The 19,142-nt window shown below is 42.3% G+C and overlaps 1 protein-coding gene across 3 annotated transcripts in view; it reads right to left on the reverse strand.

The window, feature by feature from the left end:
• Positions 1 to 19,142, reverse strand: part of FAM107A (family with sequence similarity 107 member A) — an 83,688-nt gene that overhangs the window by 20,241 nt on the left and 44,305 nt on the right. Inside the window, exon 1 of one of the 3 annotated variants that reach the window (XM_020795445.3) lies at positions 2,164 to 3,638. The exons of the other annotated variants lie outside the window; for them this stretch is intronic. Coding sequence (XP_020651104.2) covers positions 2,164 to 2,236 — 73 coding nt within the window. The 5' untranslated portion in view covers positions 2,237 to 3,638. Of the gene's footprint in view, positions 1 to 2,163; positions 3,639 to 19,142 lie in introns of those variants that run through there. 3 annotated transcript variants of the gene reach the window in all.

Raw genomic sequence — 19,142 nt, forward strand, 5'->3', positions numbered from 1 at the left:
ATTGAAAGAAGACTACAAAAATAAAGATTAAAAACAAGGTGGGGGATACCATTAATGGGAAGTAAATGTTTGAGTCCAGCAGGACTGTTCTTCAAGCTGGGGGTTGCTGAACTTGAATTAGTGAGGGGAGAAACAAAAATAAATAAATCTAAAAATCATCTTAACCTGATTCAGGATCGGAGCTTTTCCATCGTTAAGACCAGTGATTCCCAACTTTGGTTCCCCAGACAGTCTTCGACTACAACTCCCAGAAATTCCGGCCAGCACAGCTAGTGGTGAAGGCTTCTGGGAGTTGCAGTCCAAGAACATCTGTGGACCCAAGGTTGGAAATCACTTTTATAGATAGAGTCGTCAGTCACCAAGTGTATTCTCCATGGTGTGTGTCAAGTCATACAGCTGCTGTTTGGCTAGAAACAGAGGCACACAGAAACATGGCAGCCCCGATTTCAGAAAAGGTGGACACTGAATTTATTTGACAGACTAGGCAAAGGAGGTCAATTGCCCAAAGTCTAATGGCAGATTTTTGGACTTTTTCATCCCTCCTGATACAACTGCAACAATGCTGAGCCTGAAAAAGGGCCCTCGCTGGACTTTTAGCATTTTACTGATCCACCTTTGATGTTTAACATTTGGTATTTGGTTCTGTACAAGGACTAAACTGTTTTTCTTTTCACTTAGATGCTGATGATAAGGATATTCTGTTTATTAAGCATGCAAAGGCATCGTCCTCTGTTCTAAGTTATGTGTCTACGATAGAAACTGCAGTGACAATTCCTTTTTTGTTCAAATAATATTTATTTATTTATTACTTTTATAGCCTGCCCCTCTAGTCATATAGAATACTCTGGGCGGCTAACAACATATCACATAGTAATTTAAAATCATAACAATATGTTACTAAGTAAACAATGATCCAAGATGGAAGAAAAGAACAAGATAACAAAAATTCAGACGGTGGATGGAGGGAAGGCTTGCTTAAACAGCCAGGTTTTCAATTGGCATTTAAAGATACCCAGCGAAGGGGCCATGAGGATCTCAGGAGGGAGGCTGTTCCAAAGATGAGGAGCCACTGCCGAGAAGGCCCAGTTTCTTGTTTTTTTTTCTTTCCGGGCCTCCAGAATAATCTGATTCTGGCCCCTTTGGACTTTTGTCTCTGTGCTCTAGAACTCAACTGGTGACCTATTTGAGTCACACCATTTGTCTCTCAGTCCTTGTTGGCCCATGACAGGCACACGTCATTTACTGTCACATCTACCTGTGTGAGCATACATTCCACACTAGTAACATCCTACAGACTTGTGCACTGAGAATCAAACTAGATATTAATAGGGAGGTGGGACTGTCCTTTATTGTCTCAATAACCAAACTGGTCAATGAGGCCCATGTTTACCTTCCAATGACCAATAGCAAATGAAACCATGCTAACTACAAAATATAAAGTTAAAGAAACTACTCGCAATCATCCCAGATTACTGGACACATAATAATATGCTCAAATTAACAGGAAGCCAGATTAGGCTGGATATCGAGGGAAAATTAACTGTTAGAGCAGTATGACAATGGAACCAATTACCATGGGAGGTGGTGAGTGCTCCAACGCTGGAGCCGTTAAAGAGAATTCGGACAAACATCCGTCAGGTCTACTTGGATTTGGATTCCTGCATTGAGCAGGGGGTTGTACTCGGTGACCTTATAGGCCCGTTCCAACTCAATTATTCTATTATTCTATGAAAATAATGTGCTGTTACAAACAGATGTCTGTTTTCCCTTCTGGGAGCAGATCTTCTATAAACATGCTAAGTGTATCATTGAGTTTAACCCTGGAAGTTGGTCTTGTTATATTAACAATTTGTAACTTTTTTGGTTGAGGGCTGCATCACACATGGCAAGTCCGCATTAACACCTCCAAACTTTCTTGCACACTTCTCTTCCTCTCATATATCAGCACAGCCCCATTCTAGCAGTCTCTACAGAGATTCCAAATTCCACAGTTTAACTATGCGTCGTGTAAAGAAATACCTACTTCTGTCAGTGCTAAATCTCCCATACTAGAGTTTCATGGGTAAGTCAAGGTTCCAGAATTTTGAGACAGGTAGAGAAACTACCCTACTTACAGTTCTTATATTCTTCCATTATATTACTATTAAATTTTTTTTTACTCACCTTTGTGCTCCTCCTCCCCACAAGATAAACAGACCCCTTCCTCATAAGAGAGCTTCTTGAGCTTCTTGATCATTTTGCTTTCCCTTTTTTGCAGCTAATAATAGACGTCTCTACCTTGTGCTATAGCACAGGTGAATAATTATAACGTGCAGAGCAGCACACGATACACTCAAAAAACATTACTAAACACCTTGATCGGCAGAGAACAAAATGGTGACGTTGAGATAACTCTGAGTGATTGCCAGGATGTTTGTACGGGTCACTGCAAGCTCTCGGTTGCTGAAGCATGCACCTACTTGACAAGTAGAATGAGTTTTAGACAAATATTTACTCTGGTATCAATAAAATACAGGGGCATAATAGTTTTGCCAGATCACAGCTACTGAAGCATATGTTCTGTAAACAATGAGTGGTTTTCTTTAAAAACAAAAGAATTGTTTTCTGCATACCAAGAAACATGCCAATGAGAAAAGGTAATGACCACATGTTTAACCTAGAATTCTAGATGGTCTGAAATGATTTTAGTTGGCCAAATTTATGCCTGGCATCTACATCTAGGACAGCACATGCCAGGGTAGGCAGCATGTCTCAGAGTCAGTGAGGAAAACTGTCCCCCTCAAATGCATCAGGGGCTGCACGGCTATCGCATCTCCTGCCACCACAGTTTCCCCCAAGATTCAAATAGTCATCACAGAATCTGCCACTGTGGCACTTGACACCTGAAGTCCGAAAAGAACCAAGATCGTTCTCCATAAGGCAGAGAACCAAAAATGCACCATAATGACAGCAAAAAAGAACACGAAGAAGAAACTAAGAAGACATCTAAAGGAAAAAAAAAAGCAAAGTATGCTGCTTATATACCAGCCCATAATGTTTAATTCACTCTCTGGGTGGTTTAAAAGTTAATTATGCAGGCTACACATTGCCCCCCCTCCCCGCAGCAAGCTGGGCACTCATTTTACCGACCTTGGAAGGATAGAAGGCTGAGTGAACCTCAAACTGGCTACCTGGGATTGAACTCAGGTTGTGAGCAGAGCTCTGGCTGCAGTACAGCAGTTTTAACCACTACACCACAAGACCCTTCACAAAAGCAGCAGGGAAGAGCTCTGCTAAGCAGTGAAAACAGGAGCTGCATATTTAAAGGGGAATATGGAACAGACAGAAGGAGACTGTTAAAGACCACAGAGGTGACACTTTGGGCACAGCAGTTCTGGCTGTATTTGCAAGGCAACACTGTCTAGCAGAGGTCCCCAACCTTTTTAGCCCTGCGGACCGGCTGAGGAAGGAGGGGCACCCCCTGCGCTCGTGCGCATGCCTGAAGGAGCGTGCATGCTCTTGTGCACACACGTGCTCATGTGCATGCGCAAAGAGCAGAGCAGCGCTTGTGCGCATGCACAAAGGGAAGTTCAGTGCTTGTGCAGTGCAAGTGGGCTGTGGGGGGGGGGAGTGCATGCAGGGGGGAGGTCTCTCTCTGCAGCCCGGTACAGCTCAGCCCATGGACCAGCACCAGGCTGCAGACCGGGGTTTGGGGACCTCTGCTGTATAGGAGCAAAATAAGGTAACATAATGTCCCCTTTGCTTACGCCCATAATGGGAACACAAAGTGACACCAGCAAGAGCCCTATTCAGGGATAAGTAAATAAGTTATCCATGGATCTCATGAAAGGGTGAGGACAATGCGAAGGATCTTGTCCCTGGTCCCTTCACAAAGCCTGCTTGTCTGCGGCAGAGTCCGTACCAGTCTCATTCTCTCGCCCTGATGTTCAGGGAAATGTGCTTTCTGGTTCTTAATTTTTTTCTATCTCCGGTAGTGTGATGCCCTTTGTTGCTAATGCATTGCTAGCAGACCTGCAAAGGAAACTGATGTTTACAAGCTAGCGATAATTCTAATGACAGGCATGCTTCTGCTTTTCATCACTGTACCTTTTTTTCCACTGGAGGGAGTACTATGTTGTTGTTTTGACTTATGTATCACACTCACACTGCCAGAGCACTCTCTGGGCGGCTTACAAATGGCAACTTGCCTTCCAGTGAACAGGACAATCATTTTACCAACCTCAGAAGGATGGCTGGCTGAGTCAACTTTAAGCCAGCTACCTGAACCTATTGAGACCAGGTCATGAGAAGAGGCTTGACTGCAGTACAGTACTGCAGTTCAACCACTGTGCCACGGGGCTCACATATGTCTACAGTGGACCCTTGACTTACAGACGGCTTGACTTACAGTACAGACTTTTTGAGTTACAGACTTCTCTGGCCGCAAAATTTAGATTTGACTTGCAGACTGAGATTTGACTTACAGACCAGAAAAAAACCAAAATGGAACAAAAACGGCCTGTTACGGGATTAATCGGTTTTCAATGGACTGTAGCTCAATGGAGACTTGACCTACAGACTTTTTGACCTGCAGCCACCGTTCCAATACGGATTAATTCTGTAAGTCAAGGGTCCACTGTACTGCCTGGACTTTATTTTCCCTGCCTTCCCTGAACCTTTCTTGACCTAAGAAAAAAAGAAACAAAATATCCCCCTCTAGTGGTTGAAGGAGGAATAGCAGCTTCCCATTAATTTCTATGGACGGAAAAGAGCAGATACGGATCAAATGGTTTTCAATGCATTCCTATGGGAAATGCAGATTTGACCTGAGAACTTTTTGACTTGAGAACTGCCTTCCAATATGGATTAAGTTCTCAAGTCAAGACCCCACTGTAAGTCCTGGCTCAGCATCTTTTCTGGTCATCCCACCAACAGCAGCAGCTCTGCAGGAACTTTTGTAATATACCCGGTTGACTTGGATTACACAAGCTCCTCTTGTGACCTACAAGACCAGAAACCCTCAGCAACAGCTGAGATGGCAGCTGATATAACGCAAAGGAAGGGACAATATTGATCTAAGCTAAGAGAAAGCCAAGTTTAACCTAGTATTGATAATTGGGGATCTGAATCATACCAATGCATCCTTTCTTTAGGGATGCATCTTGAGCTCCATTCCCTAATACTGCTGATTCTTAGGAAATGTGTGGATCATTCAAATACCTAACAGCTAGCAAGTTTTGTAAAAAGAAGTAAAGAGACTGCTGCTATAGCACTTTTCAATATTCAAAATATTCTGCAGTACTCTTAATAGAATAATGGAGTTGGCACAAGCCTTAATCTATCTTTACCTCTGACCTTGTGCCTCCCTCTGCCTTCCAATTCAGTTTAAAGCCCTCCTGATGGAAGTTCTTCACGCTGTGGCCAAACACATTCTTTCCAGTCCTTGTGAGGTGCAACCCATCACTTGCCAACAATCCATCTTCCAGGAAGCTTAGACTTTGGTCCCAAAAAATCTGAATTGCTCTTGTTGGCACCACTTTTGTAGCCAGTCCTTCTCCAGAATATTTTCTTTTCCCTCGCTTTTCATCTTCTGAATATGAGTAAGATGGACAAGAAGACTATTTGGCAAGGTGGATAAAAAATCAATGATTAAAACAAAAATCAAATTGTTTCAAATCATCAAAAAAAAAATCCATTTTAAAAATTAAAATGTGATTTAAACCAATTTGATTCCCTTGAGTTTCCTTCCCAGAACTCCAAGTCTGATGTGGTTTCTTTGCAGTTCTTCCTGACTGTGTCAGTTATTCCTGTGGATGAGAAGAAAGTGATGAGCATCTGTGGGTTTTCCTAATTCCTCCTCCATGAGGACAGCATACCTGGCAGGTCCACAGATCTTCCTGGGACCTTTCAGGTTCAATCCCATGCAGTAGGGAATCCCCTCCTGCAACTACTCTTTTCTTCTTCTTTTTGTAGGATGTGGATTCAGTGACCCTGCTTGGCTGAGCTTCAGCCTCTCTCATGTCTTCCTCGGGGCCCTTCTGTATGTCTTCTTCTGCATGCTGTCTGCCAGACTCCTCTTCAAGACTTTGAAAGCATTTTTGCAGTTCCACAGATGACGAGAGTCTTATCCTTCTTTTGCTTCTAACAGTGCCTCTTTCCCATGGTGCTTCCTTTTTCTTCCATTATGTATATTCTTCTCTCAGCATTCTCCTCCTCTGCTTTGTCTTGCTGTTCTTCCACCGCCAGTGTCTTCCTTGCCTGTTGCATTTCTAGAATCCATCATAATCAGGACTTAGCTTTCTTTCTAAGCAACGAAGGAAAATAAATAGTTTTCAAAGCTTCTCAGTATCACCATATGCCCAGATCTAGCTTAATTTTAGCTGTACAGTCGTGCCCCACTGGACAATTACCCTGATCTACGACAAATCCGCATTATGTTGATGCTTTTGCGATCGCAAAATGATGGTTTAAATGGGGGAATTTCGCTTAGTGATGATCGGTTCCCTGCTTCGGGAACCAATTTTCGCTTTACGACGATCAGCAAACAGCTGATCATTGGGTTTCAAAATGGCCACCGGCTGAAGAAAATGCTTCCCCCGTTTTCTAGGATGGATTTATTTTACAGGCACCGAAAATGGCCGCTGTATGGAGGATCTTCACTGGACAAGCAGGTATTCAGCCCACTAGAATGCATTGAACAGTTTTCAATGCGTTTCAATTTTTTTTTTGTTTCGTTTGACTATGTTTTCGCTCTACAGCGATTTCGCTGGAACGAATTAACCTCGTCAAGCGAGGCACCACTGTATTTTTTTATAAATTGCTATGACCTCAGGATGCAATGGCCCCACAAGGGCCACACTCTTCCCATGCCGATGCTAATGGGTCATGCAGTCAAACAACCCTAAATTCGGTGTCTGTCTTCAGGGGACCTATGTACAGGAGTGTCAGGACCAGAACAACTAAGGTAAACTGTATTCAGGATGCCTCTGGGAGGCACAGCCCCACTAATCCTATGTGCATGTGAGAAGTCTCCCTTTTAGGAACACTGACCACACCTTGAACTACATCAGCTTTCAGCAAATTAACTGCACAAAGTGATACTGGAAGGGACTAATACATACCCCCAAATCAATTGTTATGCGAGCAGACCTCTGCTAATGCAATGAGGCTTGCCTTTTTCCTCCTAAAAACCCCTTAGGCAACTTAAACCCACATCTGCCCTAGGCAGAGCTGGATGCATGAGAAGAATTATAGGTTTTTATTCTGCATCCAGAGGCTGTTTCCTTGGTAGAAAAACACCACTGGGTACAATCCTAAATAATTAAAGTTCATCAAAATTGTTTCCATGGTGCTGGATCTGTCATCTTCGCTTCTCTTGTGCAAGTTATCAAGATTTTGCAATTGCCAAATGACTGAGAAGCAAAAATGGTTTGGAAAGTGAAGACATCGTAGAAGTTTCCCCAGGTTCTGAGAATCAGTAAATCTGGAAACAGCCCTGAAACTTGCTAATTAGTGGCAGGGATGGGGACTTGTGACTTGCTGTTGAGTCCGACTTAAGTCATATTGGCGACTTGACTTGGGCTCAACTTGTGTTTTTTTTTAAAGACTCAGACTTGACTTGCAACTTGGATGCATTTTTCCAAGTTGTGTTTCAAGTCCCTATTAGGAATGGGCCTCCCTACCTGCTCCTGATGCTACTGCCATCTTCAGAGGCAACAGGCTGGGCTTCCCTTCCAGGAGCCAGCTGCTGCCTCTGACCATGCACTCGCCACGTGGCTGATGGGCCAGCACTTGTGCAGAGGCAGAAGCTGGCTCTGGGAAGGGAAGTTGGCCCACTGTCTCTGCATGGGCACATGCCCGGTTTCTCTTCCAGGCCTGCTCTCTGCACATGCACCCTGACTCAAGACTTGGACTCAAAGGATGGAACTTGGACCCGAAGACACAAACCAGAACACTTGTCAACATCCTTGGTTTGTACCCACTGATTCAGTGGGTCTTTCAGAAGGGTTGATTATTAACTAAAATCCCATTGATTTCTTGGGATTTTTTGTACTTGGGATTAAGAAGTTGCACTTTGGACAGAGAAACCAAGCTTCCTCCTTGAAGATTCCATCCATTTTATTACTTCCTGGCCATTGTGGCTGAAATTAAGAACTGACATAGAAACCACAGGTTCTGTTTTTAGTGGGGAGAGACTTTAATTACCGATTTCCTCCCATTATTTGTTCTTTCTTTAAACAGAATCATACAACTATAAGAGGTGACAGCGATCCCAAAGGTCATCTGATTGAACCCCCTGCCAATGAAGGAGATCCATGGCATAACAAATGGCCATCCAAGATCCGGTCAAAACCTCTAATGCAGAGAAGCCTATTACCTTCTGAGCTAATTTATTCCACGGTCAAATCTCTCTTACTCAAGAAGTTCTTCCTATTTTTTAGTCAGAATTTCCTTTCTTGTCATTTGAAATAATTTGTATGGGTCATACTCTCCAGAGTAGTTACATACAAGTTTGTTCCCTCTTCCACGTTGCAGCCTTCTGAACAGAAAGTGCTGACTGAACATCAGGAGAGAACCAAGAAATGGAATTGAGCATTCCAGTGTGGTGAGTTGGCTGACCAGAATCCAGAACAGGAACCTTCCATGATGCCATGTTTTTGCTGCCCCTTCCGCTTGCATATTTGGTTCATTCGCATGATCGAACAAAAAGAGATTTCTTCTTCCAGAACAAAAACAATCTTCAGAACACGGACTAGAACTTCCAGAACTATCCAGAGTGCGTGGAAAAAGGACACTGTGCTATGGTGGTTGTTACTGGAAGTATCATAGAGATATATTTGTACAGTATTTTGTTTTCGGTTAATCATAGCAACATGGTAAAAATGACTCCTCCCTCATAATAGAAAATGATACAATTGCATCTGACCAGTTGTGAAGGTATAGGACAGAGTGTGCCGTCCTCAGAAGAAGAGAGCCTGAAAGAAGAGAGTGGTTGTGCTGTAGGGGTTTTAGTGGAGATAGAATGCGAGGAGGAGCCGCAAAGGAGACCGACGGAAGTGTGCCTGGTTGATGAGGGAGGAGCCGAACTGGACCTGATCATGTGGGAGGAGGAAAGGGGAAGGATCGAATGCGCGGGGGTTCAGTTGGCTAGGGGAAGGCGAGCTGGGCAGATGCACTAATAGGGGGGTGCAGACTGACTGGCTAACGGACGTGAGGAGTCAAGCGGACTTGGCTCAAGGATTCCCAAATGTAAAGAAAGAGGGAGGACTGTTGCCGGAGCTTTCTTTACTCAGCGGACGCGGTCGGGCATATGAGCCCTTGGAATGGAGGGCCTCAGTTTTCCCAGTGAGCTACCCTGGTGGGGGCCGGAGAGTTATCCGCCCGGGCCCAGAATTCCAACAGAAGCCTCCAGAGGGGGATTGGGCCCGCCATCCCTGTTGTGGGACAATATGTGCCGTGCGGAGTGCGCCCCTAAGACCGTTGACGGATTGCGAACGATTCGGCCCAGCCCCTTGGTAGGGGAAGAGATAAATCCACCCGTTGTAAGGGCAAAAAGATATACCTTGTTAATGGATGAAGTGTTAAAGGATCCGTTTGATCCGGTAGAGTTAAGCGTGCATTCAGATAAAGTTGTTGTTTCACAAAAAATGGACTCGCCCCCGCGCCTTTTTCCCACCTTTACTACCCAACCCCCCCCGGCCAAAGACGAACCTTGTCACACCAGTTGATCGGGGGTGGATGGTCAGTAGCGGCAGCAAACATTTACAGAAACCATGGGGGTGTCAGAAATCCCTTCACTAGTGACATAAATAGAGAGGCTGCCCAGTGATGTTGCTTTAGAGTTATCCTATGCATATTTCGTCTTAGACTAGTCACACTTTTTCAGCCTGACAGGAACACTGTGAAGTGTACTGCCTTGAGCGCACTGGAGGCAGGCAGGATGTTCATCATCATCATCATCATCATCATCATCATCATCATCATCATCATCATCATCATCATCATCCTTCCAACAGGACTGACTCACTGAACAGGTCAAGCCATACATTATGGGAAATTGGTATTTCATGCAATTATAACATTTTCCTCCAGACATACACTTCCTTCAAAGTTCTATGTCAGGGCAGTCAGAGTTATAAATGAAGCCCATGTTTACCTCCCAATGACCAATCATTAAAAAAAATAAAATAAAGTAAGTTAATTTACCAAATGCAAAGTGTGGTGAGCTCATACTAAGATAAAGTATGGGAATGCCCCTTCTAACATTGTGCTATCTGTAATGTCTAGTTTGAATCCCAAAAAGTATCTATAACAGGAGAAGGCAAGACACAGCCAATTTTGCAGTACGTGCAGGGTGCATTCCCAGTGAACAGAACTTCATTAGCATACAATGACTGATTAAACATCACACATAAATATTTCTGATAAGGCATGGGACTTCTGTGCCACATGATGACAACTCCTGGAAAAGATCACATTCTGATCTCTGCAAACATGTAGTTTTGTAATAGTAGACTGAAGGTTTCATACCATTTTTCAAGTAAAGGGCAATGACTTCAAAGCACAAGTACAGTATATACCCTTGAGAAGTGGTATATGACTCTCCTTCTTCTTGACAAACACAGTTGGTACTTCCAAGATGCTGACATTATAGTGGTCCTTTAAACAAAGCTAGCATTTTGCCTGCCAAAGTACAAATATTAAATACAAAAGGGTTTCCATGCCAACTTAAACTCTCCCTTCTCCCTTTCAAGGTTTAAGTGCCCAAGTCTCGCCTTTTCCGAACTCTATCCAATAAACTTTTAATGGAGTAAATGATACCCCCACACACACACATATATCCAAAAAGAGAGAAAATTATTATCTAGATATTATGTGCCTGTTTTTTTTTTTTTTTTTTTTGGGAAGAATACAAGAATGTGGCACAGTGCCTTTTCTTCCTTAGATAGGACTGGACGGGGGTAGAGAGGATGAAATATGTAATCTCCCCTCTTTCCGAAAAGATTGAAAAGCTGAAAAAAGTGTCAGGGAGACTTCTGAAGTGAAATTTGAAGGAGCACAATAATCTATTCTATATAAGTCTCTTGAAACCCAACAATTAGAAGTAGAAATTGATGACATCCCTTTCAGGTTGATATTGTGACAAAACTGCAAGTGGTAATTAGTTTAGAACTCTAGTCACAGAGAGAATTTATAAACTTGTAAGAACATAAGAATAGCCCTGCAGGATCAGGCCATGGGCCCATCTAGTCCAGCTTCCTGTATCTCTATCCCCTGCATAATTTTATATGTCTCAATCATGTCCCCCCTCAGGGGCCTTTTCTCTAGGACTAAAGAGACCCAAACACTGTAGCCTTTCCTCATGAGGAAGGTGCCCCAGCCCAGTCATCATTTTAGTTGCTCTCTTTTCCAGTTCCACAATGTCTTTTTTTGAGGTGTGGCAACCAGAACTGTATGCAATACTCCAGGTGCGGCCTTACCAGCGTTTTGTACAATGGCATTATAATGTTGGCTGTTTTATTTTCAATCCCCTTTTTAATGATACCTAGCATGGAATTGGCTTTCTTCACTGCCGCTACACAACTGGGTTGACACTTTCATTGAGCTGTCCACCAGCACACCAAGATCTCTTTCCTGATCTGTCACAGACAGCTCAGAACCCATCAGCTGATAAAGTTTTGATTTTTTTGTTCCAGTATGCATTACTTTAGACTTTCTTATATTGAAACACATTTTCTATCTTGCTGCCCATTCTCCCAGTTTGGAGAGATCCTTCTGGAGCTCTTCACAATCCCTTCTGGTCTTCACCGGCCCCAAGTTTTGTGTCATCTGCAAACTTGGCCACCTCACTGCTTATCTCTGTCTCCAGGTCATTTATGAATAGGTTGAAAAACACTGGTCCCAGGACAGACCCTGGGGCACACAGCTTTTCACTTTTCTCCATTGTGAAAATTGCCCATTGACGCCTACTCTCTGTTTCCTGGTTCTCAACCAATTCTCAATCCATAAAAGGACCTGTCCTCTTATTCCCTGACTGTGCAGTTTTCTCAGCAGCCTTTGGTGAGGGACCACGTCGAACACCTGAAAATCCAGATAGACAACATCCACTGGTTCACCCGCATCCACATGCCTGTTGATCTTTTCAAAGACTTCTGAAAGGTTTGTGAGGCAAGACTTACCCTTACAGAAGCCATGCTGATTTTCCCTCAGCAAGGCTTGTTCTTCTATGTATTTTGAGATTTTATCTTGGATGATGCTTTCCATCATCTTCCCTGGAATAAATGTTAGGCTCACTGGCCTGTAGTTTCCTGCGTCCCCCTCTCCTTCCCTTTTTAAAGACTGGCGTGACATGTGCAATCCTCCAGTCCTCTGGCACTGTGGCCATTTTAAGGCACAAGTTGTATATTTTAGTTAAGAGATCAGCAACTTCATTCCTCAGTTCCCTAATAACCCTTGAGTGGATGCTATCTGGGCATTCAATTTATCTGATCTTCAATTTATCAATTAGGTCTAAAACATCCTAAAACATCCTCTTTTTTTAAACTTATATCTGGGCCGTTCAGGCAGCGGAATCTGCCTAAAGTCTATGTTGTGAAGACAGATGCAAAGAACTCATTTAATTTCTCTGCAATCTCCAAGTCCCTCTTTACCTCCCCTTCCCCTCCCTCACCATCCAGAAGGCGATCCACTTCTTGGCAGGTTTCCTGCTTTTAACATATTTAAATAAGCTTTTATTATTCTCCTTTATACTGCTGGCCATACATTCCTCAAAGTCTTTCTTTGCCTTCTGTATCATCTTCTTACATTTCTTTTGCCACAATTTGTATTGGTTTTTATTTTCTCATTTGGGAAGGATTTCCATTTATGGAAGGACCCCTCCTTCCCCTTCAAAGACTCTCTAAATCTGCTCGTTAAACATGGACTTAGTTGAGCCCTTCTTTCTTTGCGGTATACACTTCTGTCAGGCCTCAACGTACTACCATTGTTTTAAACAGGCTCCATGCACACTGGAGAGATTGGATTGTTTTTAACCTTTTAACTTCTCTCTCTTGCCCTCTCCAGTGATGTATTTTGCAATTTGGTTATTCTCTTTTTAGCGTGGAGAAAAATTTTTCCCTTGGAAAAGGAAAAAAAATAATCAGTTTGAATGCTTCTTGGTTAAAGGAAACAAAAAAAAAACCACATTCACACACACAAACACACACACACACACAGAGAGAGAGAGAGAGAGAGAATTGCTGCTAATGAAGTGATCCATTTTTAAAACAAGTCACAAGCCACCTCTGTACTGTACGGATCCATCTTTCAAACCTCAGTGTGGACTTCTGGCACTTCCTGTTTCATTTTCTCATGTGTTTGGCTGCCTTTCCTAAGCCCTGTGAAGGGTCCTAGAGGCAGAAAATTGGTCCCTGGACCTGCTGAAATCGTCCACGCCTGCTTTGGAGGTTTTAATCTCAATCAATAAGTGAAGCCCAAACAGAGAAATAGAACATGTAAGAATATAAGTCCTGCGGTATTGGACCAAAGACCATCTAATTCAACATCCTGCTCTCACAGTGGCCAGCCCCCTATTAATTTATTTATTATTTATTCAAAATATTTATATCAGGACTTTCTCCTTAACTTATAGCTAAAAATAATTATTACAACATTTTTAACGGAATTAAACAAATATAATATTTTAAAAAATAGCTCTCTGAATAGCTCAGTGAGTTAAGTATCTGTGTGGAGCCAGAAGTTGGGAATTGGATTCCCCACACTGTATCCAGGGTAAAAAGCCAGTCTGTATACCTTGGGCAAGCTGGATAGTCCCAGGTTTCCCCCAGAAGAAAGGTAAACCAATTTTAAGTACTGTATTCTCAACCTGGAATTAATTTATTTATTTATTTATTTATTTATTTATTTATTTATTTATTTATTTATTTATTTATTTGATTTATATCCCGCCCATCTGGTATATCCTACCACTCTGAAAACTCTGAAAAGGGGACCATAAATCAGAACTGATGTGCTGGCACACAATTATTTTAAATATTAAAATAGTAGATTAAAAACAGTGTTAAAAACACCTTCCTATGGGACACCAACAAGTAGGACATGACCATGAACAGGGCGGATTCCATGGAATTGTCAGCCAAAAATGTAAGCGTTTCCTGAACTAAGCAAGAATCTGGGGGACAGAACGGTCCCCATACACAGCCCACTGTGGGCTGCGTACAGGAAAGGCAAGCCAAAAGTGTTACAGGATAAATGTTATCAGAAATATGACTGTTTTTTTGTTGCCATTTCTGGCCGTATGCTAAAGAAACAATAAATCAGGAAACGTTCTGCCCTTGACTGCTGACCACAGTAACAAGCTACAGATAAATATGGTAACAAATCAATAACAGGCTCTTTGTAACAAATTCAGCACAAAGATTCTTCTTCTACATACTCTTTCTTGTACATAAAACTGGTTTCTACCTGAGCGGGAGAGCAGGCGAAAGAGTAATGGCAATGGGCTGTAGCTCCTGTAGCTCGGTGAAGGAGCACATATTTTATGTGCAAAATGTGCTAGGCACAATCCCTGGCGTATCAAGGGAGAGCTATGAAAGATAAATGCCCCAAACTCCCATTAGATACTAGAGAAATTATAGAAATAGATGGGCCGGTGTTCCGGCACTGCATAAATCAGATTCTTTTGCTTCCAATTGTCAAATCTCAGGAAGCCAGCCAAGGTCTCGAGAAATTGCTATGCTTCTCTGGGTGATCAGATGGAAATAAAGATAGCAGAGAGAGCAGTGATGGTGCAGGGCAAAAACAGTTATTTTAATGTCGGAGCTGGCCACCCATCTGTATTTGACCCATCCGGCCAGCTCAGTAGTTTAGCTATTATTGGGAGTTCAATTCCCCACTGTGCCTCCTTGATAGAGGCTGGGCTTGATGATATATAGGGTCCCTTCCAGCCCTGCAGTTCTAAGACTGATATTATTTTCATCTAGTGCCAAAGCTCAGTGGCTCTGTACATGCCCTGCACAATAACTGATGCACCAAAATTTCAGGACCAAGACAATGGAACCGGGGTGATAGCTGGCGGTGCCACACTTGAGCCCCCAGTGCAGACAGCAATACCAAGTAACATTAGCTTGTGGACTTGGCTTTCCAAAACTTGGAGTGATTGCCAGTCACATTTCCCTCTTTGTAAAGAAGTTAAATCGACATGTATTTCTAAGAAACAAGAAAACTTAAGTTTAATAGAGAAATACTCTCAGGACAGAAAAGGTAATAGAAGTTTTAGTTTGAGCTAACTAAGACTGGGGCTACCTGATCAAATACTATGTGTCCAAAACAAGAATACATATGCACACAGCAAAGACCAGTGTCTAATAACAGATTATCAGTAGGCGTCGGACCAGGGAGACTTAAGACATAGATCAGTACTTCTGCATGTACGTCACCAGTATAGACTTGACTCTATGCCCTTAGCCACCATTTTGCTTACCATTACATCCCCTACTTACTCTTTTTTACTTAGCCTTTGGTTGGTTACTCAACACCCCACAAAAAGGGAGAGATGTATCATTAAAAAAGAGAGAGGGAACTCAAAGGGGATGCCGATTTGCATAAAACACATTTGCTCATTTATATGTACAAATGCAAAATTCGATATAAATTTCATAATTTTAAAAGAACCAGCCAAGTGGGGAAAACCTTGTCCAGGAAGCTTATGTGACTGCTGCATCCAGAGATTCCTTTGGATAACTTCAAGGTCCCTGTTCTCTCACCCTAGGGCTTTCTTCCTCAGATATAGACCAGACAGTCTTGAAACAGAGAACACCTTCAAAATGTCTTCTAGTAGCCTCTCAAGCTAGATGACTGTTCTCCAAAAAAAGAGGACATATGGTCATTCTACTTGGTCCACTGATAGACCTTAAAAGATCAAGCAAAAGAACTAAAAACACCTCACAAGCTTCCGGTCTTGCCCAGTTTTGTTCATCTGTGGTGGTGTAACAGTGCCAAACCAAGGAAGATCAGGTTCAAATATTAACATTGCCATGAAGTTCAATATATCATGGTGCACCCGTCACAATTTTCAGCCTAACCTATCTCACAATGATGTTATGGCTTAAAGTGAGTCAAGATACAGTACTAGATGTGCTATGCAGCATTTCAGGGGAAAGGGATAAAATATTTTAAAAATTCCTTACTATAGTTGCCTGGTTTATTTGATTTTTTTATACGTAATTTGTTTCTAAAGCATATCTGAAAGTTAGCAGACTATCAAACCGGTTGATTATTAGCTTCTTTGTAATGTTACCTATATTAGCTCATGAAAACAATCTGATAGTTCAAGTATTTTAAAAACATTCTAACCAGTAGTTTTGATAGTGTGCTAGGTACTCACCAAAAAGAAAAAATTTAAAATCTGGCAATATTTTACCAGTCGAATTCCCATGTATCTGTTCTGTTTTGGGAACTGAGTTGAGGGTGATTAGCAGACTATTGAGCTGTGTAGTAACAATGGTAAGACACACCCAAACTGGGCAAAATTAAATGTACCATATTTTTTCTATTTATGAGATGCCCCCATTTATAAGACCCCCCCCACTTTTATAACCCCCCCCCCACTTAAGAAAAAATAGCTTTGAGTATTCACCCTCTGGGCTCAGAATGCTTGGACATTAGGAGTCCCTGTTGAATCTGATCACTGCCTACAGACTCCACCTCCAACGAGGTGTGTTCCAATTGGTTTGTTCAGCATCAGCTGACGTCAGTTCCATAAGGCTTGTTACTGGAGGAAGCTAAGCCTCATGATTGAAGGTAGCCTGTTTACAGAGGCAAGGTATGGGCCATTTTGTTCTCTGTGTTCTCAGCTTACTTTTGTGTAAAAGGCGCCCCTCAATTTTTAGTGCAATGATTTTAGAAAAAAGTAGCATCTTGTACGTGGAAAAATACAGGACTTATACTAATATCCTGCAAACAGAACAGATGTATCACCAAAAGACAGCTTTCTTGCAGTTCAAGAGTGCAAGATACTTTAGCATTCCAAATCAACAAAGAATATGCAAAACATCCACAAACATTTCTCCAAGATATGTCCAAGCCCATCTGCTTTGTGATGATGTGCTGAAATCCGCTTGATCTTCATTGCAAGCCACTTAACAGAAGGGGTAGAGAAATTCCCAGTTTCTCTCAGCTTTTCCCATTTAAATTCAGCTCATGTCCTGAACATTAACATTTCCCCCACTCTTCGCTTCAGTTTATCTCAAATGTCAATTTTTTTAAAACGCAACAAGAAATTCACATGCATTCTTCTGTGCATTTCTTTTAATTCACATATGTATGCAATTTCTATTTTTGAAAGGATTTTTACTAATACAATGCATATTTAATATTATTTTCACTAACATCTACATTTCTGTGGGCATCTTCTCTCAATGCATGCATGCATTTTTATGTGCATTGTTCAATAAAAAAAACACTACTGCTAAATTTGGAATCGTGTGAATTCCAAATTATAACTGAGTTTTTGTTTGCCTTTTGGTTTGAACTGTCAAAATTAGAGATGGCAGCATTCGTACACTTATGTCCCCACACATTTGGTAATAAAGAGGGTCCGGCCCTCCTATCACATTGTTGTCCGCAGTCGATTACCCAGTCCTGGCAGGAGGCAGGATGACAAGCCCCTCTGCTAGGTCGGAGAGTGGCTAATCCATTCCGGAGAACAGCATGATAAGAAACCTCCGCAGAGCTGGCGGCAGTGGTGAAATCGGGGCCAGACTGTCTTTATTTCCATCTGTGCAGCGATATTCGTATATGAATACCCCCAACTCTAGTCAAAATTAAATATCTTAATATTCTTTCAAATTAACAGAAGCAGATTTACCAATGGGTATTAGCCAGAGCTGTTTTGAAGGCAAAATGTTACGTCCACTATTGTCAAGAATGACTGCTTTGAGCCCATGCTTGAAGACTTCACGATGCTCTCTAACTGGCTACTGTGAGAAACCACAGGCTGGACCCGATGGTCCTTTTGGAGGTTCCATCAAGACTCATCTTCTTAACTATGATTCGTACAATGGCTATAAACTGTGTATCAATCAGCTGGCGGTTGGATGTTCTACCCAAGGCCAGCCTAAACATTTTGTTGTCTCAGAAAGAGCAGCTAATGGCACCCCTTTTCCCAAAGGAAACATGCAAAGTCCATCCAAGTTCCTCTGGCACTTTAAGCCTCCCGTCTTCCAGGCAGTAAAAAGATAGTAACTGTACTAAAAATATAACTGTTATAATAAGTTATAAAAATAGAAAACTGCTGTTCTTTCATGATTTTCTCTAAATCTGGCCGAGATGACTGCCCCAAACTGGTCAACGGTAGGGCTGAACCTGGTTCTGCTGACTCATCTGAAAAGGGCTGTGGGAAGAGCTGATCGGACAGACAAAAGTTTCCAACTGCTCCGGATCTGGCTCTCAGATTACATTCTGAAAACAAATCTAGATCTTGTGACCCTGATCAAGTTTTTAAGTTAGAACACTTGTTTAAGAGAGACAGAGAGAGAGAAAGAAAGAAAGAGAGAGAGAACATATTTACATATTCTATTCTGCAGCAAAGATTTTGAACTTTTTATTTTGAAAAGTCATGGAATGGCAGTACACTTGAATCCAAAACTTTGTGTGCAGTTCACTGTGTACACAGAGGTCTAACCTGAGCAGCCTTTCCCACCCACCTCGGAGGTAGGGCCACTCCCCCCCCCCCGCAAAGTATTTGTACTACCCCTTTTCTCAGTGAAGAGTGAAAAGTTTCTTGCAGCCCCCAGAGTTTTAATTATGATAAGGTTAACTTACAGCAGTTACTATCGGTAGCCTGGCAGTCTTTCATGCCTACCCAGGAATTGTCTGAGTCATCATTATCTAGGCCTTTATCGCTACTCCTTTACTTGTAAGACTTTTGCTTCAGTAGCTTGTGGGAGTTTGGCTTGTGTGGAGATTCCAACATGGCAGCAGTGCCTGCCAATAGCCAGGAGGAAAAATGTGCAGCATAGGTTTCGATACTGGCTGCCTTTTTTCATCCTATCATCATTCATCCTTAGGCCAGACAATGTGTCTTTCAAGAACAAAAGCTCCAAATGGGAAAATCCGGGTGCCCTTTGTGCAGCTTGCATCGGAAACATTAAATAATTAACCAA

This window comes from Pogona vitticeps, chromosome 2 (genome assembly GCF_051106095.1).
Source record: "Pogona vitticeps strain Pit_001003342236 chromosome 2, PviZW2.1, whole genome shotgun sequence".
In the NCBI taxonomy this organism is placed as follows: Eukaryota; Metazoa; Chordata; class Lepidosauria; order Squamata; family Agamidae; genus Pogona; species Pogona vitticeps.